Source organism: Hypanus sabinus, chromosome 10 (genome assembly GCF_030144855.1).
Source record: "Hypanus sabinus isolate sHypSab1 chromosome 10, sHypSab1.hap1, whole genome shotgun sequence".
NCBI classification, from domain to species: Eukaryota; Metazoa; Chordata; class Chondrichthyes; order Myliobatiformes; family Dasyatidae; genus Hypanus; species Hypanus sabinus.
The window spans coordinates 39,048,977-39,075,453 of record NC_082715.1 but is presented as its reverse complement, the minus strand read 5'-3'; the positions used below and the strand labels follow the sequence as shown (position 1 = coordinate 39,075,453).

The window sequence follows — 26,477 nt, the reverse complement described above, 5'->3', positions numbered from 1 at the left end:
TTTTTTTAAAAAAAACACAAACAACTGTGCAGGGGTGGGAGGTGGGGGGGACACATAGTGCAAACAGTAGAAGCAAGTCCACAGCATTCTGAACCAGACTGAGTTCCACCCAGATCTGCTCCTAGAGCAGCCGGAGTAGGCCCAAGCCTTGGTCCCCAGTTCATCACACTAACGGGGCAGAAAAGCACTGCAGCCAGATCAGTTCACAGCCTTCCTACAGCAGGGAAAGGAATAAACATTTGCAGGAGAGTGACCAAAATCAGCCCAACCCTCAATTCTCGCTAAGTTGGCTCAGCACTTGGAGTGATCCAACCTTGCACCCAGGTGAGGTGGATGGACTTCAAAACTCTTCTGCATTGACTCCTCTCCAAAATACTCACTCCATCTCCAGCAGCTTTATCACCAACTCCATTTGTGAATCCGGCGGCCTGAACACTGCCTCTAGCAATGTCCCAGTGCGATTTGTCCTCTAGATCTGCTTCTCCTCTGCCTGCCTCTTCACTGTCTGCAGCAATAGTTCACCACAATTTCCTTCATTAAAGATGTTATAAAGTAGTCTTTTCAGTCTATTCTCTTGCCTTGTGATTTACCAGTAAGCAGGAGCATATCTTTATTTGTGCCATCTTAAACCAGTTTTAGGAATATTTTCTCTCTCCACACTAATCCTAACCTCACCATCAAACCCGCAGACAAAGGTGGTGCCGTAGTGGTCTGGCGGACGGACCTCTACCTCAGTGAGGCCAAATGGCAGCTCTCTGACACCTCCTCTTACTTACCCCTGGAACAGGACCCAACCAAAAAACATCAAACCATTGTCTCCCGTACCATCACTGCCCTTATCAACTCCAGAGACCTTCCATCCTCAACCAAAAAACTCATAATTCCCACACCCCGCACTGCTCGCTTTTACCTCCTCCCCAAGATCCATAAACCTGACTGTCCTGGTAGGCCTATAGTTTCGGCCTGCTCCTGTCCCACCGAACTTGCATATGCCTACCTCAACTCCATTTTGTCACCCACAGTTCAGTCCCTCCGTACCTACATCTGGGATACCTCCACCCTCCACCTCTTCAATAACTTCCAGTTCCCCGGTCCCGACCGCTTCATTTTCACAATGGATGTCCAATCCTTATACACTTCAATTCCCCATCTAGAATACCTCAAAGCCCTTTGCTACTTAGTGGAAAATAGACTTCACCAGTTCCCCAACATCACCACACTCCTCAGGTTGGTGGAACTGGTACTCACACTTAATAACTTCTCTTTCGGTTCTTCCCACTTTCTCCAGACCAAGGGTGTAGCTATGGGCACTCGCATGGGCCCTAGCTGTGCCTGCCTCTTTGAAGGTTATGTGGAACAGTCTGTGCTCCAAATCTATATTGGTACTGCTCCCCAACTTTTCCTTCACTACATTGATAACTGCATTGGTGCTGCTTCCTGCACCCATGCTGGGTTCGTCAATTTCATTGACTTTGCCTCTAACTTTCACCCAGCCCTCAAATTTACTTGGTCCATTTTGGACACTTCTCTCCCCTTTCTCGATCTCTCAGTCTCCGTCTCTGGAGACAGACTGTCCACTGACATCTTCTATAAACCCACTGATTCCCACAACTACCTTGATTATACCTCTTCCCACCCTGCTAAATGCAAAAATTCTATTCCCTATTCCCAGTTCCTCCATCTCAGCCGCATCTGCTCCAAGGATGAGGCTTTCCATTCCAGGACATCCCAAATGTCCTCTTTAAGAATCGTGGTTTCCCTTCTGCCATTATCAATGATGCCCTCAGCAGCATCTCCTCCATTTCCCGCACTTCAGCCCTCACCCCATCCTCCAATCACCTCAACAGGGACCTTGTCCCCCTTGTCCTCACCTATCACCCCACCAGCCTCCGAATCCAGCATTTTATCCTCCCAACTTCTGCCACCTTCAACAGGACCCCATCACGAAGGACATCTTTCCCTCTCTACCCCTCTCTGCTTTTCACAGGGATCGTTCCCTCTGTGACTGCCTGGTCCACGCATCCTTCCCCACAGATCTCCCACCTGGTACTTATCCCTGTCAGCACAAGTGCTACACCTGTCCCTATACCTCCTCTCTTACCACCACTCAGGGCCCCAAATAGTCCTTCCAGGTGAGGCAACACTTCACTTGTGAGTCTGTTGGGGTAATCTATTGCATCCGGTGTGGCCTCTACATCGGCGAGACCTAATGCAGATTGGGGGAACGCTTCGTCAAGCTCCTATGCTCTGTCCGCCACAACAGACAGGATCTCCCGGTTGCCACTCACTTCAACTCTCCTTCACATTCCCATTCAGATATGTCCATACATGGCCTCCTCTACTGCCATGATGAGGCCAAACTTCGGTTGGAGGAACAACATCTCGTATACCATCTGGGTAGTCTCCAGCCCCTTGGTATGAACATTGAATTCTCCAACTTCCGGTAATTCCCTCCCTCTCCCTTCCACCATCCTACCTTCACTCTATCTCCTCTTCCAGCTGCCTATCACGTCTCATGACTCTGCCTTCTTCTACCCATAGTGCTTTCCCCTTAGATTCCTTCTTCACCTTTCCTGCCTATCCCCTCCCCACCCCTTGATCTTTCCTCTGGTTTTCCACCCTCCCCCCACCTTCTTTATAGGGCCCCTACTCCCTCCTTTAGTCCTGACGAAGGGTCTTGACCCGAAACGTTAACTGCTTCTTTCAACGGATGCTGCTGAGTTCATCCAGTTTTTTTTGTATGTCTTGATTAGGAAAGATGTTGGTGTTTCTAATCATTTCTCTGTCCCTAGCTTGATTGTTGTAACACAGATGAGGAGTCTGAACAACTTCATCTGGGATAAATATCCACTGTAATCCGGTACATAAAATAGTAACTCATCTGTCAAAAGTGCTAACCAACTGCTGCAAATCAGATTTTGGTTTGGCCCTCAACAGACTAAGCCAGAATGTGCTCAACCAGAAAGGTGGTAATTTCTTCAGATTTTTCAATTGAAAGGACACAATACTGCGTTGTTGCTGTATTTCAATGGAACTAATGTGAATACTGTTTCTCATTTGCATAATCATGGCTATCCATACTTTGTGTATCAGTGTGTAAATGTGTACTTAATTTTGTGTACTTAAGCAATTTACTTGCCAATATGTTCAAATTGAAACTGATTTCCCATGCAAATGACTTAAAATTTGCAGTTTGGCAAATGTATGGATTCCTATGTTCAAGAAATTACTTTTCCAAATCTAGTGTTTCTAATAGCTTAATTAGTAACACTGCATAGTAATCACTGCTCTTCTGTCTCTATACCCACATCTCTGGCTAGGCAGAGATCAAATGCCAACAATAGATTTGTTGATTGCACAACTGTTGGCAGAATTTCAGATGGTGACGAGGAGGCATACAGGTTTATATAGATCAACTGGTTGAGTGGTGTCATAACGACAGCCTTGCACTCAACATCATTAATACCAAGGAATTGATTATGAACTTCAAGAAGGGAAAATTGAGGAAATAACACCAGTCCTCATCAAGTGGAAAGGGTGAGCAGTTTCAAGTTGCTGGGTGGAACATCTGAAGACCTGTTCTGGGCCTGACGTATTGATGAAATTACAAAAAAGGCACAACAGGAGATTGAGGAGAATTGTTAAGTCATCAGGGACACTCGTTAATTTCTCGAGATAGAATTCTTTCGGCAGTACAACTGGTTGTATCACTGGTATGGAGGGGCCACTGCACGGGGTTAGAAAATGCTGCAGAAAAGTGTAAACTCAATCAGCTACATCACAGGCACTAGCATCCCAGATACCTATAAAAGGTGCCTCAAAATGCCAGCATCCATCATTAAGGACCCCATCAGCTTGGGCAAGCTATCCTCTCATTGCTACCATCAAGGAGCCCTAAGACACTGTTCCAGGAGTAGCTTCTTCCCCTCCGCCATCAGATTCCTGAACGGACAGCGAACTAATGAACATGTCCTCAGTATTTATTCTCTCCTCTCTTTTTGCACTTAGTAATTAATTTAGTCTTGTATATGCTTATAATTTATAGTTATTACTATGCATTGTAATGTACTGCTGCTGCAAAAAGACTAATTTGTGACATATGCTGGTGGTGATAAAGCTGATTCTGATTAATAATTAGGGAGAGGAATCCAAAGTTTTGTTTGACAGTGTGGAGTTACAGGTTTTCTTAAAACAATATACAACCTGAGCACAGATTCGATATGGTCAAAATTTAGTTGTCCGAGGCCAAACAGTACATGCTAATAAATGTAGTTAATGAAAAGTAAGATCATACTGTAATTTCTAGGAAACCTGAAAGCTCTTTCTCCTTCTCATTGCCTTAGCCAGCATCATACATTGATAATTTATTTCAGTTTATCAAATTTTTCACAATTACAAACACGAGGAAATCTGCAGATGCTGGAAATTCAAACAACACACACAAAATGCTGGTGGAACACAGCAGGCCAGGCAGCATCTTTAAGGAGAAGCACTGTCAACGTTTCGGGCCGAGACCCTTCCTCAGGGCTAACTGAAAGGAAGGATAGTAAAAGATTTGAAAGTAGTGGGGGGAGGGGGAAATGCAAAATGATAGAAGACCGGAGGGGGTGGGATGAAGCTAAGACCTGGAAAGGTGATTGGCGAAAGTGATACAGAGCTGGAGAAGGGAAAGGATCATGGGGCGGGAGGTCTCAGGAGAAAGAAAGGGGGTGGGGGGGAAGCACCAGAGGGAGATGGAGAACAGGCAAACAACTAAATATGTCAGGGATGGGGTAAGAAGGGGAGGAGGGGCATTAACAGAAGTTAGAGAAGTCAATGTTCATGCCATCAGGTTGGAGGCTACCCAGCCGGTATATAAGGTGTTGTTCCTCCAACCTGAGTGTGGCTTCATCTTGACAGTAGAGGAGGCCATGGATAGGCATATCAGAATGGGAATGGGACGTGGAACTAAAATGTGTGGCTGTTCATGCCCATTGACTTCTCTAACTTGCGTTAATGCCCCTCCTCCCCTTCTTACCCCATCCCTGACATTTAGTTGTTTGTTTTTTCTCTCTCTCTCTCTCTGCCCATCACTCTGCCTGTTCTCCATCTCCCTCTGGTGCTCCCCTCCCCCTTTCTTTCTCCAGAGGCCTCTTGTCCCATGATCCTTTCCCTTTTCCAGCTCGGTATCACTTTAGCCAATCACCTTTCCGGCTCTTAGCTTCATCCCACCCCCTCCAGTCTACTCCTATCATTTCACATTTCCCCCTCCCCGCACTACTTCCAAATCTCTTAGTATCTCTCCTTTCAGTTAGTCCTGACGAAGGGTCTCGGCCCGAAACGTTGACAGTGCTCCTCCTTATAGATGCTGCCTGGCCTGCTGTGTTCCACCAGAATTTTGTGTGTGGGTTGTTTTCACAATTCCAGTTGCCTTTTATTTTGCGGATTGCATTTTCCTAACACAGGACAAATGCCAGCATTTGCAATGTATTGTTTTTGTTTTGTGGCAAATGTTAGTAGATGTAGTCTTTTGACAAACAGCGCAAAATCTATTTGCATTACTTTCTGATATTTATTTGCTCTTTGTTGCATAGAATTTTGCCAGGAAACATGCATAAGTTCCTCACTATGGTGGCACAAGAGTTTTTGTTTAATTGTTTTCTGTGATTTGTAAATCGAAGCATAGAATTCAAAAAGAGCAAGTTATTTTGAACTTGTTATTTGTGTGGTCCAGGTATTTGGTTTCACATAGGAATGAAGAGGATAGATATACGAGACATCAAGATCCTGACTGAAGGTGATTTTATTATTTTGTAACACGAAAAATGGAGGAACTCCAGCTGGTCAGGCAGCATCCATGGAAATAAACAGCTGATGTTTCTGGCTGAGACCTTTCATCAGGACTGGAAAGGTGGGGGGGGGAGAATGGGAGACGGACAAGCTTGAAGCTCAAAGTACATTTTATTATCAAACAATGTATAAATTATGCAAGCTTGAGATTTGTTTGCTCCCAGGTAGCCACAAAGCAAACCAAAAGAACCCAATTAAAGACCAAAACAAGACCAACCCTTCGTAGACGAGAAAGAAAAAAATAAACACAAATCAAGCTAACAATTAATTGAAGCGAACAACAATCCCAAATCTCAGAGGAAGCCCAAAGTCTCACCAGTTCATCACATTAACGGGCACCAAGTACAACAGCCCGGGCAGTCTTCATGGCCTCCGCCATAGAAAAGTGACCACTGCAGAGAGTGGGCGAAATTGGCTCTCGCCCCGGATTTATGCTGTCGTAGTCAATCCCATGTTTTGCACCAATGGCTTTTGGGACCGCCTAGTGAAGGAAGCTTCAACATTAGAGGAAAATAATTCCAACAAAGGCGAAGATCTTGCTTCTAAGTAAGAACTGGAATTTGATTGTAAACAGGGTGGGATAGTGGAAATCGGATTGGCTGAGGACCAACCAATCTGGAGGGACGGATGATGGGGCTATATATACAACTGCACTTGACATGATCAAGCATCATCCCTGATGATGACAGCAGAATTTGCCATCGAAGTGGTTAAAATCGATACCTGTACCCAGCTGGAAGCCCAAGAAGAGTTCATTTATCAGAAAGCTGTCGCATATGTTCGGTAGTGCCTTCTTAACTGAAAAGTGAAATGTGGATAAGGTAAAGGACTGGAGAAGGAATCTGATGAGTGGACCATGGTCGAAATGGAAGGAGGAGGGCACCAGCAAGAAGTGATGGGCAAGTAAGGAGAAGAGTTGGGGGGGTACACAGAATGGAGAATTGAGTGAATGGGGGCAGATTACTCCAAATTGGAGAAATCGATGGTCATGTCATCCATCACCTTACAGGTGTCGAATTTCACATTACAGTATATTTTTCCCAGGGCTAAAATGGCTAGCATGAAAGGGCACAGTTTTAAGGTGCTTGGAAGTAGTTACAGAGGAGATATCGTTTTTTAACGCAGAGAGTGGTGAGTACGTGGAATGGGTTGCTGGTGACAGTGGTGGAGACAGATACGATAGGGTCTTTTTAAGAGAATCCTCGGCTGGAATGCTAAAAAATAGAGGGCTCTGGGTAACCCTGGGTAATTTCTCAGATAAGGACACGTTCGGCACAGCTTTGTGGGCCAAAGGACCTGTATTTTGTGCTGTGGGTTTTCTGTGTTTCTGTGTTTAATCATTTGATCGTCTTTTCATAAAAACAAGGAACTGGGACTATGGTTGCTCAACTCAAATGCTTTAGGCTTGAGTCAGATGGTCTGATTTAGTGCTATTATAATTGTATGAATTTGTGTCCAAATTGTAATTAAAGCTTAAATCCTACTGCATTGATGTTTTAATTTTTTTGAAAACCAAGGTCTGATTATATTGACTGAAATGTGATGTTTCATCAAAAGTTCAATCTTATTCTATTTTTGCGTTTTGTTTTGAAGGGACACAGCAGGTCAAGAGCGATTTCACACCATTACCACTTCCTACTACCGGGGAGCAATGGGAATCATGCTAGTCTATGACATTACAAATGCAAAAAGCTTTGAAAACATCAGTAAATGGCTGAGGAACATAGATGAGGTAAGAAAAGAGTTAGAAATTGATTATTGAAACAATTCTGTACTTGTTGATCTAAGCTGAAGTTCATAACTTCTGGGGAAACTGAGGCTGAATCATTAAATAATTTTAAGCCTTTGATTAACAAATTTATTATATCTAAAGTAGTTGTGGATTATGGGAAAACAGGCCAGAAAACGGAGCTGAGGCAAAGATCCTTTTTTTTTGCATAGTAGGGATATTGAGGGTGATGGAGATGAGTCCATGGCCAGATCAGCCATGATCATACTGAATGGCAGAGCAGGCTCGATGGGCCAGGTGGCCTACTCCAGCACTTATGTTCTTATCAAGCCTGCCATGAGCTCAAGGGGTTGTCTGGCTTACTCCGATCTCTATCTGTATTGCCTGTAGACTTTGTTTTGGGCTGCAAATGGTGAGGCAGTCTGGTGCCGAACAGTTGCATTTTAAGGTTGGTGCTAATGCACAGAAGTTATTTTTGATAATGTGGCTTTGGTATTTGTTTCTAAAGACTATGTAAACTATTCATATTGAACAAAGTTAATTTTGCATGGTAAGGTAGGCATGTAAATCGTCATACTGGAGTTTGTAACAGGATAAGAGCATTGAGTTTGTTAACATGCTCATTATTCATTTTGCATTCTTGGCATCCTTTAAGGACAGCTGAATCATTGGAAGGAATGAAATTTCAGCTGATACTTAGTCCAAATATGTGCATTTGGAAAACTCTGGCAACTTTGCAGGCTAAATTATTTATTTTTATTTAAGAGGGGCAGGTCATGGTAACAGGCCCTTCCAGCTGAAGGAGCTTGTGCTGCCCAATTAACTCATGATCAATTAACCTACCAACCTGTATATTGTAATGTGGGAGGAAATGAGTACCAAGAGGAAACCCATGCAGTCAAGTGGAGAACGTACATCAGCATAATTGAACCCGGTTTGCTGGTAGTGTAATAGCATGTGCCAACTGCTCTGCTGCCATGCTACCCCTTATCTACTGTAGAGATCCCCAATTGGGTGCTTTTGCTAAAAATCTTCCCAAATATAAATACAAAGTGAAGTTTCAAAGTCAAATTTACAGAAAATTATTTAAAATTTTTATGATAGCACTTTTTACAATGACTAATCAATTATGTTTAAAGTCAGAATGTGTTTCAAACTTCAATGTATATGAAAATTAATTTAAATCAATTATTGCAAGTTTGGCAGATCTTCTGTTAAATTCACCATGCTCAAACTTCTGAAGATTTACCTCAATTTATATCTTCTACAGTAATGTATTTTATCTGCTTTGTACTATTCATGCTACAGAACAGATAAAGGCACTTCTGTGCCATAATGCATGACATAATTTTATTAGAATGAGCCATTACAATAGAACAATCTCAATGTTAATGTCACTAGATACACTGTATATAATACAGTTACATTATTCAATTGCAATATTATTCAAATTCAAAATTGAGGTTTTCCTGTTGCCCCACCATTTCTGGTTAGCAGATGATAGCTAAGCAGCATAGAACAGGCCAGAAGATGACTCAAGATTTCTATTTTGTTTTTTGCTGCTGTTGAGAAGGCAGATGCAGGAGATTGAGGTAAATCAGGAGTGAACTCCAATTATTTAGGTACAATTTAAATATAAATATATTTTAATCAATGTACATTTAGGAACACTACAAAATGTTAACTGGAAAGCTAGAATTAAAATATTTTTTTAAAAAATGGTATAACTTGTCAATTTAGTCATGAAAATCTGTCAAATGCAAGGAAAAACCATTAAATAGGGTGCAAGGACAAAATTGAATTGCACATTCCATAACAGCAACTGGAAGTCAATTGTGATCGATTTCTGGTTGACCACTGATCTTTAAAAGGGTCTGAATTGTTAATTTACTTCTTGCTTCTCCTACTTCAGTAATGTTTTTTAAAAAGTGTCCTTGTGGAGTTTTATTGCAATGAAGGTGGATGCTACTGGAAAATGTTAATGCAGATGAAATTTCAATCTTGGTCTCAATGTTCCGTATCTGTAATGGCAACTAATGCAAAATAATGAGATTGACTTGACTTGATCTGAGTTGTCACAGGAATTATATTGAATTTAAAAAGATAGTTTTCAGCTCAATGTAAAAGCTGTATTAATGACACTGGGTGTATTTAAAATTTCTTTGTACTTCTAATTGTTCAACTTTAATATTAGGTAGAATATAGTGCATATTACACAAACAAATTTTGTTGTAAAATTAAATTTATGACATGAACTGAGTAAAAATTCAATTTAAGATGCTTAATACTAGTTCAAAATCATACCAAATTCATGGCAGTTAGGTTAAAGTACACAAACTATATTTGTGACTCCATTGGGGAGTGTTTAATTATGAACAACTTAGAAAGCAAACATTAAAGTGTACACTATCCGTTTTAGTACCTTAAACGTTTCCTGATGGTTTTTCATTAGCCAATGAAAGTTTTGCATCAGTATTACAAGATTGGTTTCAAAGACTATCATGATTAAAGCTTTACCATGTCAATTCCACCCCCCCCCCCCACCTTTATTATGAAGGAGAATTTCAATGTTTTTGGAGTTGTTGACACTATAATTGCACTGGGATCTAACATACAAGCTGGCTACTTAATGCATCAGCCTGAAATTTTGTGTCATGACATGATGAACTTTAGATACAGCCAGGAGGGAAGGGGGTGACCAGTCAAGTGTTCCATCAACTAATTATTGATGAGCTTACTATCCGATCAGGAAGTGACCTAAAGATCAAAGCCATTTTATCAAGTTCAAAGCTGTTGGATGATAACCTAAATGAACCTATGTGCTGCAAAATATTGGACTGAATGCCAGATAAACATTTCTTCACCTATGCCCTTGGCAGCAAAATCTCAGGCAAGGTGATAAAGTGAGATCAGAAAATGAATGCTTCAATATCATGAATATGGTGACTCTGAAGATTGTCGCATGTAATTCAAGTCTGTAATCTTTAGTAATTCCCAGGTGAGTTTGTACATAGTGATAATGCTAGGCAGTGATTTGCAGTTGGTATCTAGTGCCATATGAAAAGATCAACTCTGGCCAGGTTTTGAAAAAAATTTGCCAAAATGAGGGATTTAACATGAAAGGTTATTGTTAGACTTCCAAATAGAGCTTGTTTGAGGGGGGTAATGGCACAGAGGGAACTGAATTACGTCAATAAAGTTGTTGATGCTTGTGGGGAGTTTGCATAATAGATTCAGGATTAGTGCCAGAGAACCAGGTAATTGGGTTACATTATACTTTGTTGAAAAGATGAACAATAGACTTGGCAATTGAAAGTCAGTTAGACATCTGATAGGTGATGGAGTCAAAATAGTCTTAAGAATTAAATGATAATGAAGGGTTGGCAAGGATTTAAAGGCAAATTGTATTTGGAGTGGGAACATATTTTAAAGCTTGCCATCTGTTAAGTTATAATACTTTAAAGCTTACCATCTGGTATAGAGCAATTGGCCTATCAGAATTGATAATCTGTGGAATCTTGTGGGTATGGCAAAATTGATGCAAAATGGGCTTAAAATAAAAGTTTCTGGCTGTCCAAGTCATTTAATATTACGTGTTACTAATAATGAACCCTTATTTTTTAAAATAATATTTTAACTACCCTCTTCTAGCCCAATAATTACCTAAATACTCACTTTTGCTATCCCCAGTCCATTTAATTTGGTTTATCACATATCCTGAGGTACAGAGGAAAAACCTCTTTGCCTGTTGTAACATTTGATCACATCAGTATATTGAGCAGTGCAAAGGAAAACAATAACAGTAAACAGATTAGTGTTCCTGCAAGCCCAACTTCTCGTACTGTAGTCATCAAACAGCAGCAATGAAGCTGTCCATGAACCAATGTCCAGGGTAAGCATGTTCTTTGATTATATTTTCTGCTTTACTGAGAGTGAGATGTATAGCTGGAGTCCAGAGGAGAGAGCAGTTTCTGAATTGTATCCATGTTTCCCTTCAGTTTCCTGAAGTCTTGGGTTGAACAGTTACCATACCAAGCTATGATGCATCCAGATATGCTCTGTATGCTACAGCAATTAAAGTAGACCCTCGCTGGTTTTTATAGTTTATAGAAAAGCATCCAATGTGGAAAAGCGGCTATCTTGAAAACATAGGAAGAATGCTGTCAGGTACAGAACGCTGTTCGTAAAACCTGATGAAGGATATGAGCAGCGCAGTCACCTCATCAGAACCGATTATGAGTCACTGGGGGAAATGTTGGCTTGGTAAAAGAGAAATACAGTACATGTACTTAACCTTCTGATAGAGCTGTGAAACTGCATGAGTGCTTGGTAGAAGGTCTTGTGTGCCGGAATCACTTGCACATAGTGCAGCATTTCAGTTCTTGATCTTCCACTTAGGGCTACACTGTAAGTCCACAATCCCTTATCTGAAATTCTGAAATCCAAAAAGCTCTGAAAACTGAAGTTTTTTTTTCCAACAGCTGACGTCACTCAGGTGTGACATGGCGGCACTAGCAGAGGCCGCTGGACATCAGTTGTGGCTCAGCCCTTGTACTAGTTACACGTGCATTTGCTGTTCACTGATATTGTGTTCACTGTTGATTTTGTTTAATTTCACTGTGAAAATGTCAATAAGAGCTGCTAACATCTCTATGGGTAACATTGAGGAAAAAGAGAAGGAAGCATCTATCAATAACAAAGTGGAGTTATTGCAGAAGCTTGATTGTGGTGTGTTTGTGCGGTGTCTTACTGAAGAATGGTGTCAGAACTACCACTGTATATGACTTAAAGAAACAAAGACAAGTTACTGAAGTTTTATAGTGACAGTGACATTCTACGTTTATTCCAATAAGTCATTTACCATGTGTTTGATTCGGTTCATCTGAAGCTGTATATTTTTGTTTCATTAAATGTTTTTGTTGGAAACAATTTTTTTCCTGTGGAACACAGCTAGCCAGGCAGCATCTATATAGGGAGAAGCGCTGTCAACATTTCAGGCCAAGACCCTTCGACTAACTGAAAGGAAAGATAGTAAGAGATTTGAAAGTAGTGGGGGGAGGGGTAATGTGAAATGATAGGAGAAGACTGGAGGGGGTGGGTTGAAGCTAAGAGCTGGAAAGGTGATTGGCCAAAGTGATACAGAGCTGGAGAAAGGAAAGGATCATGGGACGGGAGGCATTAGGAGAAAGAAAGGGGTTGGGGGAGAAGTACCAGAGGGAGATGGAGAACAACTAAATATGTCAGGGATGGGATAAGAAGGGGAGGAGGGGCATTAACAGAAGTTAGAGAAGTCAATGTTCATGCCATCAGGTTAGAGGCTACCCAGCCGGTCTCCAACCCGAGTTTGGATTTATTTTGACAGCAGAGGAGGCCATGGATAGACATATCAGAATGGGACATGGAATTAAAATGTGCGTCCACTGGGAGATTCTGCTTTTTCTGGCGGACTGAGTGCAGGTGTTCAGTGAAACGGTCTCCCAGTCTGTGTCGGGTCTCACCAATATATAAAAGGCCACACCGGGAGCACCGGATGCAGTATACCACACCAGCCAACTCACAGGTGAAGTGTTGCCTCACCTGGAAGGACTGTCTGGGCCCTGAATGGTGGTGAGGGAGGAAGTGCAAGGGCAGGTGCAGCACTTGTTCCGTTTACAAGGGTAAGTGCCAGGAGGGAGATCGGTGGGAAGGGATTGGGGGGGGGGGGGGGGCGAGTAGACAATGTTGCATAGGGAGTGATCCCTGCGAAAAGCAGAAGGGGGGGGGAATGTGCTTGGTAGTGGGATCCCGTTGGAGGTGGCGGAAGTTAGGGAGAATTATACGTTGGACCTGGAGGCTCATGGGTGGTAGGTAAGGACAAGGGGAACCCTATCTCGAGTGGGGTGGTGGGTGGATGGGGTGAGGGTAGATGTGCAGGAAATGGGAGAGATGTGTTTGAGAGCAGAGTTGATGGTGGATGAAGGGAAGCCCCTTTGTTTAAAAAGGGAAGACATCTCCTTTGTCCTGGAATGAAAAGCCTCATCCTGAGAGCAGATGCTGCAGAGACGGAGGAATTGTGAGAAGGGGATGGCATTTTTGCAAGAGACAGGGTGGGAAGAGGAATAGTCCAGGTAGCTGAGTGTCTGTAGGCTTATAGCAGATATCAGTAGATAGGCCGTCTCCAGAGAAGGAGACAGAAAGATCAAGAAAGGGGAGGTGTCAGAAATGGACCAGGTAAATTTGAGGGCAGAGTGAAAGTTGGAGGCAAAGTTAATGAAGTCGACGAGCTCAGCATGCGTGCAGGAGGCAGTGCCAATGCAGTGTTCGATGTAGCGAAGGAAAAGAGGGGGATGGATACCTGTATAGACTTGGAACATGGACTGTTCTACAAAGCCAACAAAAAAGACAGGCAAAACTGGGACCCATACAGGTGCCCATGGCTACACCCTTGGTTTGGAGGAAGTGAGAGGAGCCAAAGGAGAAATTATTGAGAGTAAGAACTAATTCCACTAGACCGGGGGTCGGCAACCCGCGGCTCCGGAGCTGCATGCAATCTCTTTCAACTCTGTGCTGCGGCTCCCTGTGGCTTTGGAAAATAAATGAGTATTTAATTAAAATGTATTTTATGTTAGTTTGTTAGTTTTTGAAATGTAATTCTAAATTTGAAGATTATGGTGATCTTGTACAATCTAAATAAAACGTTGTGGCGACCCATTTCCTGGCACATCCGAACCGGCTCACAATTTGCCAGCGTTCCAGCTAAGGGTGATAGCCTACAGGGGTTTGTGAGTACGTGTCTTTTGGAGCATCCGCGCCCACGGGGGGCAGGTTAAGAGAGGCTTAAAAGCAAGGCTGTGTAGTTCGAATAAAGTTATCTTTGACTGCACTTTAACCACTCCATGTTGTTATTTTAATGCTGCATGTAGCACTCCGCTACAACGTGTTTTTATTGCTATTAATATACGTCACCACTGCCAATGCCTGACACCTGCCAGTGTGCGATTTCTTTTAATTTTTCGATCCCAGGTAGACTAACGATGTAGTAACCTTCAACCCAACGTCTTTTTTTTGGAGTTCAAAATGTTTTTGTTGCATGCAGAAATGTAATTTCGTTTGCTTTGCAGGAGTTCATCGATTTCATAAATGCAACACATTATAGTTTGTTTATACATAGCATAAAGGCAAAAAAAAACGTTGTATGCAGTGTTATTTCATTTTAAGTGTCAAACGGGTTTTGTGGCTCCCAATGTTTTCTTTTCTGTGGGAAGCTGGTCCATATGGCTCTTTCAGTGGTAAGGGTTGCCGACCCCTGCACTAGACGGAGGAGAGTGGTGGTAGAGGGGAATTGGTGAGGTCTGGAATCCAAAAAAAAAAGCAAAGAGCTTTGAGACCATCTTGGTGAGGGATGGAGATACATAGGGACTGGACGTCCATGGTGAAAATAAGACAGTGGGGCCCAGGGAACTTAAAATCATTGAAAAAATTCAAAGCATGAGAAGTGTCATGAACATAGGTGGGAAGAGATTGAACAAGGAGGGGATAAGATAGTGTCAAGTTATGCAGAAATGAGTTCATTGGTCAGGAGCAAGCTGAGACAATGGGTCTACCTGGACAGGCAGGTTTGTGGATCTTGAGTAGGAGGTAGAAACGGGAAGTGTGGGGTGTGGGAACTGAGGTTGGTGGCAGTGCAGGGGAGATCCCCAGAGTTGATAAGGTTGGTGATGGCTCCCGGAGTGGCTTTTTATATATTGGTGAGACCCAACGCAGACTGGGAGACCATTTCGCTGAACACCTACACTCGGTCCGCCAGAAAAAGCAGGATCTCCCAGTGGCCACACATTTTAATTCCACATCCCATTCCCATTCTGATATGTCTATCCATGGCTGCCTCTATTGTCAAAATGAATCCAAACTCGGGTTGGAGACCAGCTGGGTAGCCTCTAACCTGATGGTATGAACATTGACTTCTCTAACTTCTGTTAATGCCCCTCCTCCCCTTCTTACCCCATCCCTGACATATTTGTTTGCCTGTTTTCCATCTCCCTCTGGTGTTTTCCCCCCTACCCCCTTTCTTTCTCCTGAGGCCTCCCGTCCCATGATCCTTTCCCTTCTCCAGCTCTGTATCACTTTCGTCAATCACCTTTCCAGCTCTTGGCTTCATCCCACCCCCTCTGGTTTTCTATCATTTTGCATTCCCCCTTCCCCCACTACTTTCAAATCTCTTTACTATCTTTCCTTTCAGTTAGTCCTGACTAAGTGTCTCGGCCTGAAACATTGACAACGCTTCTCCCTATAGATGCTGCCTGGCCTGCTGTGTTGCACCAGCATTTTGTGTGTTGTTTGCATTTCCAGCATCTGCAGATTTCCTTGTGCTTACAATTTTTTTCTTGTCATTATTCCTTAAACAATACAGTATAACAACTATTTACATATAATCTAGAGATGGTTTAAAGTATACAGGAGGATATGTGGAGCTCTGCCGGGTCCTAAAGTAGACCCACACTGAGACAGGTTAAATGAGGGACTTGAACATATGTGTTTTTTGGTATCCACCAGGGGGTCCTGGAACCAGTAAGGAGGGATTCTGAATTCTGAAATGCAACTGGCCCCAAGGATTTCGAATAAGAGATTGTGGACCTGTACTTCAAAGATGCTAACTTTTATCATTCATGTTTTCTTATCAAAGAGTGGTTCCTGGGCTTTGGAAATTTGCTTCATTTTAGTGTCATAGACCTGAATAGTTGATATGCTGAAGGTAGATTGGTGGTGGGTGTAGTGTATGCAGCAGGGACAGAGTGATGACTACTATTTTTCTGGTCCAATAAATTGATGTATTTGGAACTGAAGTTGCAGTCTTTTGGAATTTGTTGATACATGTCATACAATAGTAAAATGTTCCAATGGAAAGAGCAGCAGCCAGGCCCTCAATGTTCATGGGTGTGCCAGAATCAATACCCAATGAAGAACCATTTGTAATTTCCAAATAATCTTTATTGCGTTCAGATTGCATGTCATTCTTGCACTCTTTTTATTGTAAGAGTTGATAACTTGCTAAGGTGCAAAGAAGCCAAATGGGAAGTTCCACAGAAGTTGGAGTGGATTTGTTCTGCAATGGAGTTGATACAGGTTGGACAATTTTCCATTTGCCCTGGACATTATTTTCAGTTTAGCAGCAATTTTTTGGGATTACCATGGTGGTGAGTTTGTTGTGGACCTCCATTGGCCTGCATGCCATCATGCAGGAAATCAAAGGTGCAGCTGTATTTCTGAGCCAAGTCAAAAATTGCTCCTGGAAAGTGAAGCAGCTAGAAAAGATTGAAGAGCAAATCCAAGGACCCCACAAGTGACTGATAACCATGTGAGGGTTCATCGCTGTCAAGATCATGTATTGTCAAGAGCCTAGACTTGACAACGAAAAGTAGAAATTAGCTGATCAAGAGGCCGTTCAGTGCCTGCTAAGTGCAACCCTATACTTGACATGAGTATCATTGACTCCGTTACTTGGCAAACTATCTTATTCAGTCTTGTTACTGACCCCAGATTGACAAGTTGAGAAGTACCTATCATCAGAGTACTTCCCTTGGAAGCAAAAGGTCAGTTAGTTGAAATTTCAACACTTGGCTGAAAGTAACTTCAGTGACAATCTGTAACTGTTTGTACTGTCTGGGAAGGAGGGGGCAGGTACCTCAATCTGATTGTGACCAACTTTACATTTGGCTGCTCTCAACATTTGCCCACTTGCAAATGCACAAATTGTCTCATCCAGAAGTTACCATGTTCATCTGTTTGCCTATTCATTACAACCATGAAGTATAATTCAAAATTTCTTGATTGTCCTGGACTTTATATGAACAGCATGAAGTCTTTGGCACAAAACACATGTTCTGGTCATCCCTTCCAAAACCTTACTGAAGTTTATCAATTCTCAGAACCTTTAGCACAAAGAATATGTATTTTGTCTAGTTTCCTGGGTTGACAACCAGGCAGAATTTTTGTAGAAATAGTGATACTACCTTATATTAACTATAGCTTCTATGAGGCAACTTAATGCATTTGCAAAAAAAAAAACTTAACTATAGAACTGCATTTCCAATGCCCAGGTGAAATATGCAGTTTGAGAAATAGAATTTTACTTATGCTTAGTTTTTTTAAAAAGTTATATTTGGACTTTAATTTTTATTGGTTTCCCAACTTGATTTAAAGGGCAAAAAATTGAAAGCTATTACATGCAGCATCTGATGTGTTTTCTGCTCGGTTACTGCTAATTATTAGTGATCAAAATGATTTCAATTTATTAACCTTTTATAAGGTGGGAGCAATATTTGGGTTGTGCTGTTAATATGCATTGGATCAGGATGTAAATTAGCAAGTTATCTTAGTAATATGAATCAAATCTTTCAGCATGCAAATGAAGATGTAGAGAGGATGTTACTAGGCAACAAATGTGACATGGAAGACAAACGAGTCGTGGCGAAATCTAAAGGGGAGCAGGTAAACTTAAATTTTCTTTTCCATGTGCTCCTGTTCTGTCTTTTAACTAAATGTTTAACAAGAGGACATGATTTACACTAACACCTAATGGTCCATTTTCATGTATCAGTCTTGTTTAAGAATGTCTGCTTTACCTTGGAATAATATTGTTCATTTCAGCAACTGACTTTACTGTCCTGTTATTGCTTCTCCTCCCACTAACCCTTAGTTAAGCACATCATCCGGGACTTGCAATTTTGTTTGGCAGTATGGGAATTCCATAATATAGAAGCTACCATTTTTAAGATGAGTCCATTTAACTTTAAGTTTCAATGGTTTCTTTGAATTCCAGGCCATTATTTAAAAATTCAACAAACATGACAAGTTTGCTCTGTCTTAGTAAGGTTGTGTATAAATTGCTAGTGTATCTTAGACTGATACCCTGTAAAGTACAACCCCACAGATCGCTTTTGAAACTTGATCCTAGAGACTAAATACAAGCAAGTATGTATGGCCTATGCTTTAAAAAGCCATGAACTCTGGATTAATGCTGGTGTGCCAGGAAAATGATTTGAACCTTTAACATGAGTCGCAATGAGGTTGCAAATTCAATGAGAATCACCAAGGCAGTATGCAAAGGCTGAGTGTGAGGGTTGACAAGTTGAGTTTTTGTCACGTGCATAAATATAGTGGAAAAACTTGGAAGCTGCATCACAGGCATCTAGTTACAACATGGTAACAACTTTCCAGACGCAAATCATTGTCCAAAAATAAAACATTCTGCAATTTCAAAAGTCCATCTTAGTACAAGAGGTGGTCCATGGTGTTTCTTTGAGGTGGGATTAGGGTTGCATTGGTTGTAGGTTAAAGTTTTTTTTCCCAGAGCTGAAATGGCTAACATGAGAGGGCACAGTTTTAGGGTGCATGGAAGTAGGTAGAGAAGAGATATCAGGGGTAAATTTTTTTTACGCAGAGTTGTGAGTACATGGAATGGGCTGCCGGTGATGATGGTGAAGTCAGATACAATGGGGTCTTTTAAGAGAGTTTTAGAAAAAATATAGGGTTATGGGTAATCCTAGGTGATTTCTAAAGTAAGTACATGTTCAGCACAGCATTCTGGGTGGAAGGGCCTGTATTATACTGTAGGTTTTCTCTTGTTTCAATGACAGTAGCTATTCCTTAACCTCATTTCTGTTCTTCCTGTCTGGCTAGACACGAGAAGAGTACATGACGTGAATCGGAGGGGATCTTTGATAGATGCTGCTTTCTTTAGGCAGAGCATTCTATACATGCTGTTAATGGTGGACGAAGTCTGTGCTCATAATAGATCAGGTTGTGCCCACTACTTTATGTAGTCTTTTGCGTTTGTGTTGGATTTGCTGTATCAGACCATGATGTAGTCGAGATTTGGTGTCACGCCAAATCTCCTTAAGCTTCTAACAAAGTAGAGGTGCTGGTGTACCCTCATAATGATTGCATCTGTGTTGGGCAAAGGACATGTCATCTGAGATGTTGACACCCATGAATTGGAATCTACTTACTCTCTCCACTCTGAGCTGACACTGAGAACTGGTACATGATTTCCTGACTTCTTGAGAATAACAAATGACTCCTTAGTTTGGTTGACGTTAAGCATAAATGTGGGAAAAAAACGGCTTCTGACATATTTCCTTGTACATTGGATCTCAACCTTTACCCCATTTGATTAAATGTTATTATTTTCACATTACCTGTATCAGCTATAATTTGGGAAGATTCAACCAAATGTTGTGGTTGAAAGTCCCTCGGAGAAGACAAATGCTCATTAATGTTTCTCCCTTTTGTACACAGATCTACAGATCAGTTCTTCCTGATTTCTTAACATGACTCCCATAGCAGCAACTAAGAATTTTATCCATGTCCAAGCTGACAGTTCTAAGACTTGATGATTTATCCTCTGTATACAAAATTATCAGTCAATATAACCTTTGCCCTGGCAAAACTTTACTGAGTGACCCAAACTCTGAGTGGAAAACCTTTAAGCTTTAGATTATCTCATGAGGGAGGGAAGAACAAAGGCCTGTCAGAAGTTTCTCCAAGTTTTGTGCTAACAAGCACATTATCAAGGTTTACAGGAAAAGTGTTGTAGCAGGGGCCATATTGTACCATGCAGAAGAGGTAGAAATGCTACTTGAAAGATATAGTACCTCCAATAGCACCCTTCCCAAAGTGGACTGAAACACAGTTTTAGTAGTAAGATTGAGTCTTGGGTTCAAGTATTATGCCAAATTTGTCTGCTTTAAGCAAAGCAGATAGTGACACTATTACAGCTCAGCATTCTAGAGTTTGGAGTTGAAGTTACTTGCTGCTAAATAGTTGCAGACCAAACCAGTCGTTCAGTATGTGTGTGTGTCTGTCTCTCTGCCCCCTCCCATCTCCTCCCCTCTGTCCCAACAAGCTACACTGCCCAGCAACCCACATTTCACATAAGCTTAATCACAGGACAATTTACAATAACCAATTAATATACTGACCAGCATGTCTTTGGATTGTTTGGGGAATGGGGACCGGAGCACCCAGGGCGGGCGAATGTCCAAACGCCTTACAGGTGGCACCAGACTTGAACTCTGATCTCCAGAATGCTCTGAGCTGTAATAGCGTCGGCATCTGCTTTTTTTTAAGCAGTTAAATTTGGCATGGTACTTGAACCTGAGGCTTATTCGAGCCAGTAAAAGTATGATTTAGTCCACTTTGGGAAGGGTGCTACACTATTGGAGGTACTATATCTTTCAAGTGGCATTTCCACCTCTTCTGCATGGTACAATATGGCCCCTGCTACAACACTTGTCCTGTAAACCTTGATAATATGTTTGTTAGCACAAAACTTGACAGAGAAGCTTCTAGCTGGTTTTTGTTCTTCCCTCCCACCTGAGATGATCTAAAAGTCAAACTCTGTCTGTTTGGGTCAATCGGTAAAGTTTTGTTTATTTTGAAATCACAACTTCAATCTTTGCTTTAAAAGTCTTGCTCCTTGCCTTGGCAATTTGCTCACCAATTCTGGCCTTCAGATCAACATTATATTTAATCATTTTGTCTTTTGGATAGCAAAAATCAGAGGTTATTCACATTTGCTCTGAAATGTAAGCAAATAATAGATGAAATATTTTGAATACGAGAAAGAACAGCATACTGTTTCGATCAGGATATTACAATCAAATACTGGTGCGGAACAAATGCAGATATCACTGCCTATCCTAAAGTTTAACTGAAGTTCCAGGGCTAGCTCCTGGGCGGCATACTGGTTCTTAATGTGATGCTTGTGAGGGTGAAGTTGTTTTAATATTGTTTTGTGTAGTTTGGGGAAATTGTTAAAGAAAATAAGCTTGATACTTAATACAACTTAAGTAATATGATATTTTCTAAGTTTATTGAGTTGGTACATGATGAAATATCATGACTTTATCGACAAAAATGATGCAGTTTTCTAAATTGTAACATGCTTTCTGCTAACCTCAGTAACTTTGCTGTTGGTTCCTTTCTAGATTGCCAGAGAACATGCAATTAGGTTTTTTGAGACGAGTGCAAAAGCTAATATCAACATTGAAAAAGCATTCCTCACATTAGCAGAAGACATACTTCAAAAGGTAACTTTCATAGAAGGCCATCTGTCATTTCTAAAGTGCAAAGAACTAAACTGGAAGGAAATGTGTAACCTGTCAACCTGACTTATTTTTTCACTTAATCTTGGTCTGTGTTTACATATCAGAAATTGAAGTATTTCTACTCTCATGATTAAAAATGTAGCATTTGGGGTAATCTGAAAAAAGTGAATTTTAAATTAAAGTTAAAGGAATCACTTGTAATCTGTTGGTTTTAATGAAGGATATTGTAAATTGAATTTGTTGATATAAAATATCAACCTGTCGATTTCTACTGAAGTTGATTTTAATTTTAATTGTTTATTAGGAGACAATTGTATCTTAGTATGGGTGAACAAGATGATTTGTGGATGGATCAATTTATCTGTGGATCTACCAGTTTAAGTGAAAAGGAGGGTAAATTTTAGAGCTAAAGAGTTGGTCTCATAATTCAGCATGTTTTTTTAGTATGCATTAAATATCTTTTTTTTAAAACTTTCAGACTCCTGTAAAGGAACCTGACAGGGAAAATGTAGATATCAGCACTACAGGTGGTGGAACAGGATTGAAGAAATGCTGTAGCTGAACGATCCCTGTGGAAATGTACTTTCTGCATTCTATCTAAAATGTCCTTTCCCATTAAAACAAAAATCTCATTAACCTTAGTTCTTGCATCTTGCCTGCTTCACACACGACTTTGAAAACCTGTATAGAATCATGTCTGTGACTGACTGTCTCATTTTAAATGTATGTGCTCGACTCACTACATTTGGTTGTATTATAGTTAAATTCATTATCAAAGTAACAATGGTTTCAACTCATCAAATTGTATAAGAATAAAAGTTAGAATTAACAAATTTTGTACAACAGTGGAATTTTCTCTTATGTATAATGTACTTTTTAATTTGTACATTTGTGCAAAAAAAAGTGAAATTCGAGACACGTAGACTGCTTTCCTTTGTAGGAGGGATTTGATTTTGTCTTGTGCCTTATTTGAAAACAGGCGTAACAGAATGACTGCTGAGGCAGAAGACTAGTTCTCACTTGGCTCTTTTACTATATACTTCAATACAAATCCATTATAGCTGCCAATGTCTAAGCAATATTTTATTTTGGTGTTGAACTCCACTATTTCTTGATCAATATTTCCTATATGTGTACTCTTCATTGTTACCATATTCCATCAAAAAATAATGCACGTCATGCTGCACTTTTACAGTGTAATACTCCTATAAGTGTTTTCTGTAATTATGGGCCACTGATAAAAACCAGGATAACTGTACTTTGGTAATAAGGCAATGGATAACATGTTGATGACTTGATAGTTCTGCAGCCTGAAACATGTTCTCTTTCTACCAATAATGAAGCATCACGTTTTCCAAGCAATCCAGGTCTCCTTTTGGAACCAGTTTATTGACTATTGAAAACTTCTTGGTTCAGTTTGATGGCCTGCACCAGTAGCTAAATGGGACTTTTTCCAGTCACTTGAGTGACTTTTTTATCCTCCTCCAGTTGTCCCTTTGCATTTCTCTTTGGGTGGTGGTTTGTAAAGAGATTTTCTTGGGAGTGTTGAAATTGGTGTAGTTCTATGATACTTCTAAAAGGCTGCTTTGCATTAAAAATGGATGAGCAAGTTTGCATCATTACTGATTAAATAATGCAGTAAAATAATATTTCAGACAGTGTCTGTGTTGCTGGATTGGCCAATGTATTTCAAAGTTTGGAACTGAGGGGTCGTGGGGCTCTGTGTTCCTTGTATTTAGCACAGCCCTTCGGTTGTGCAAAGTGCTTTCACCCTTTTTAATCCTGCACTGAACATAAGGGAATATACAAAGTAACCAATGTAATCAGTTTTTTGTTTACACTGGGCTCTTGCCTAATATAGTGGTGCTTAGCCTTTATGTACAGTTCTTTGGGATCATTTGTAAGCCATGTGACAACCAACATAATTGAATAAATTTCATTAGCAGTCCATTCCAGCATTGGAGATTGTAGTTTAATACTTCAAATTTTACTAAAACTGTCAATTTCTAGATGTTTACTGTTAATCAGTCTTGGAAAAGAGTATTGTCAGCTTGCATATTATGCTGGTAAGTCAAAAATATTAAAGACTTTGAATTAAAAGCAAGTGAATTGGAAATCTATCCACCAGAATACATTTTGGCATAATGTCAAATATATTTTACATGTTTATTTTCCCAATTAAACTGTTTTAACTTTTAATATGCACATGTCAGCTGTATATATAAAAAAAAGAAAGGCCCCCTTCAGTGTATCTGCCTAGTTGATTATTAGTTTTTAATGCATGAACAGGCCTGACCTGAAACTCGCGTTATTTATTTACCATGATTTTCAGATGCAGTTTGCTTGTCCACTGATCATTTAGTGGCATAACTATTGGAAATAGATTAAGATTAACATACTTAATTTTGAGATGTATATTGGAAGTTTTCTGATTAGAATAGTAACACCGATCTTTAGCATTTTATGAATTTGTGTTGGGCTTCATTTTAATTATATAGATTTTCGATAGAGTCAAATGACTGGATTTAATGTATGGAAATGCCAGTTGCACCAATTTAAAATTGGATAATGTTGACATGTACAGTATAATAAACAAATAACAGAAAGTTTGTAAAGTAATAAAGGAAATGGATATTGCAAATTAATTAAGGTTAATTTCAAAGTTGTCTTTGGGTAGATAATTTAGTTACTTTCCAAAGGTGGTTGGATTACATCTCATTTCAACAATATTGATAATCCCATATTATTGGTGGGTTGCATTACCATCCATATCATCCTTTTCCATAATGTGAAAACAAGTCTGCAAAGCATCCTGCAATGCATGGAGAAAATAGACAAATTCCATGAAAGCAAATTTTTGCCCGTACTTTGGTAGTGACTTGTGAATTCAATAAAGGTACATTCCATTATCCAGGCTGTTGTAATTGCCTGTACCACCTTCAAATGAAATTCTGAGAAGACCTTGCATAGTGATCTGTTGGCTTTCCCATGTCATGAATCCTCCAATGATATTATGCATAAACCAGCATAAATTGATGGAGTTTGACCTTGTAGCTTTGTGGATAACAGCTAATTTTGAGGCAGAAGACAGAGTTTCTATTGGTCACTGTTCACAAACTAATCAGTTATATCTCTGGATCTAAAAAAGACAATCAGTAGATTGGAGTTCTTTGACTCATTAACATTTAAATACAAGCTGTGTAAAGTTACACGTAATTTGATTTGAAATTTTTTTGCCACTTCAGTTTTGGTGGCAGCTGTCAGCATTTGAGTTTGAAGTTTCTGAATTGCATTGGCATGTGTTAGAAGCTTGGGTTAATTGGCAAAAAGAATAAATAATCCCAAACAATTATCAGTACTTTAACCTTGGCTATTTGTTCAAGAACTAGATTGAAATTCACTTTATTCCATTGCCTTGTTCATTTTGTCCAAGTGATTTAACTTCAGCTGCATTAAGTGGTTGAAATTGTTTGGGTATTTTAATTAGTCAGTAATTAATTAACTAGATATTTGCTTCAATTTATGTACCAGAGTCTTCATTGATAACTCTTAAACCCTTTTCCATCCTTTACCTCCACCCCAACAATCAAAACGTCTTTTAAACATTTGTATTGTACCACATTTTTTGCAAGTTCATCTACATAACCAATTATATCATAGCTTGAGAATACAATAGACATTTCATGAGCATGTTTTTTAAAACTGAAGTCAATTTTATTTACAAAATGCTAATTTCCCTGCAAATGGTCAATAGAAGTTAGCTAGTCCAAACTGTGTACTTTCTGATGTCAATTCATGACCCAAGGGAAAATCTTGTCTCAAGCTGTGGACTGAATGTTCACCACTGCCCACCACCTTTGTCTAAACATGGAGTAACTTATTTTGGCCTCTGTGGATTAATTTTCAGGCTTGGAATTTAGCAGGATGTTTGTAGAAATTTTATTATGAATTTCCTGTGTATTTGAGTTAACCTTTCCAGATTACCTTATACAAATTTTGAAGTAATGCCAATACACCAAAAACTAATCCAAATAAATTCAACTTTGAGTGTATGCAAGGTATCTGTGGAGTAATCCATAGTTAAAGATTTATTGCACAACTTCAATCATAATGCAGTTCTTTATTACTGCTGATAATCTCATTCATATTTTAAATGGCAAGATGATACTAGGAGAGCAACCAGGGTGAATAAAACAGTGCCAGTCTATCTTGGCCCACAGCCAATAATGTTTCTCTGTACTTGTTTCCAAAATGTTCCACCTATCTGTGTGGAAGTGCTCAGTTTGCATAATTAAAATTGTATGTCTGCACACCTAACACTGGCCATAGAAATCTATCTTTATCTTGAAGGTTGAGGGCTATTTTTGAAGACTTAGTGTGTTTTAATCCAAAAGGGGCAAATGTCAAAATGTTGCTAGTACTTAATATGCCAGGTAATGTCTGGAGATGCAAATAGTTAAAATGTTGGCCTTGACCTTCTATCATTTCATTATAGATTATATAAAATGTATTTAGGTTGAACGAAAGGATGTTTTCTGAACCTATATTAGAAAACTTTTTAAAGAAAATATTAAATGATTTAGATAAACTGAAGATTACTGGTGGATTTGTTGGAAGGATTTGTCCAGCCATTCAAATATTTGCAAATGATAACTCATTCTAAAGTCTTTACTGAATGTAACTTAACCAGGGTTGTAATTGTGTATTTATTTTTCCTGTTTTTAAACTCTGCATTTTTACTTAGGCACATGCCATGAGTTGAAAGATTTTCAGAAAGACAGATTCCCAGAATGGGCAGTTTTGCATCAAATTCATTATTAGGTGTTGTCAAA

General features: G+C 40.1%; 1 protein-coding gene across 1 annotated transcript in view; it reads left to right on the top strand.

Moving 5' to 3' along the window:
- Positions 1–23,600, top strand: part of rab10 (RAB10, member RAS oncogene family) — a 63,734-nt gene extending 40,134 nt beyond the window's left edge. Inside the window, exons 3-6 of the mRNA XM_059981711.1 lie at positions 7,423–7,561; positions 17,936–18,025; positions 21,526–21,627; positions 22,124–23,600. Of these exons, the coding sequence (XP_059837694.1) occupies positions 7,423–7,561; positions 17,936–18,025; positions 21,526–21,627; positions 22,124–22,207 (415 nt within the window). The 3' untranslated portion in view covers positions 22,208–23,600. The remainder of the gene's footprint in view (positions 1–7,422; positions 7,562–17,935; positions 18,026–21,525; positions 21,628–22,123) is intronic.
- Positions 23,601–26,477: the final 2,877 nt, after the last annotated feature.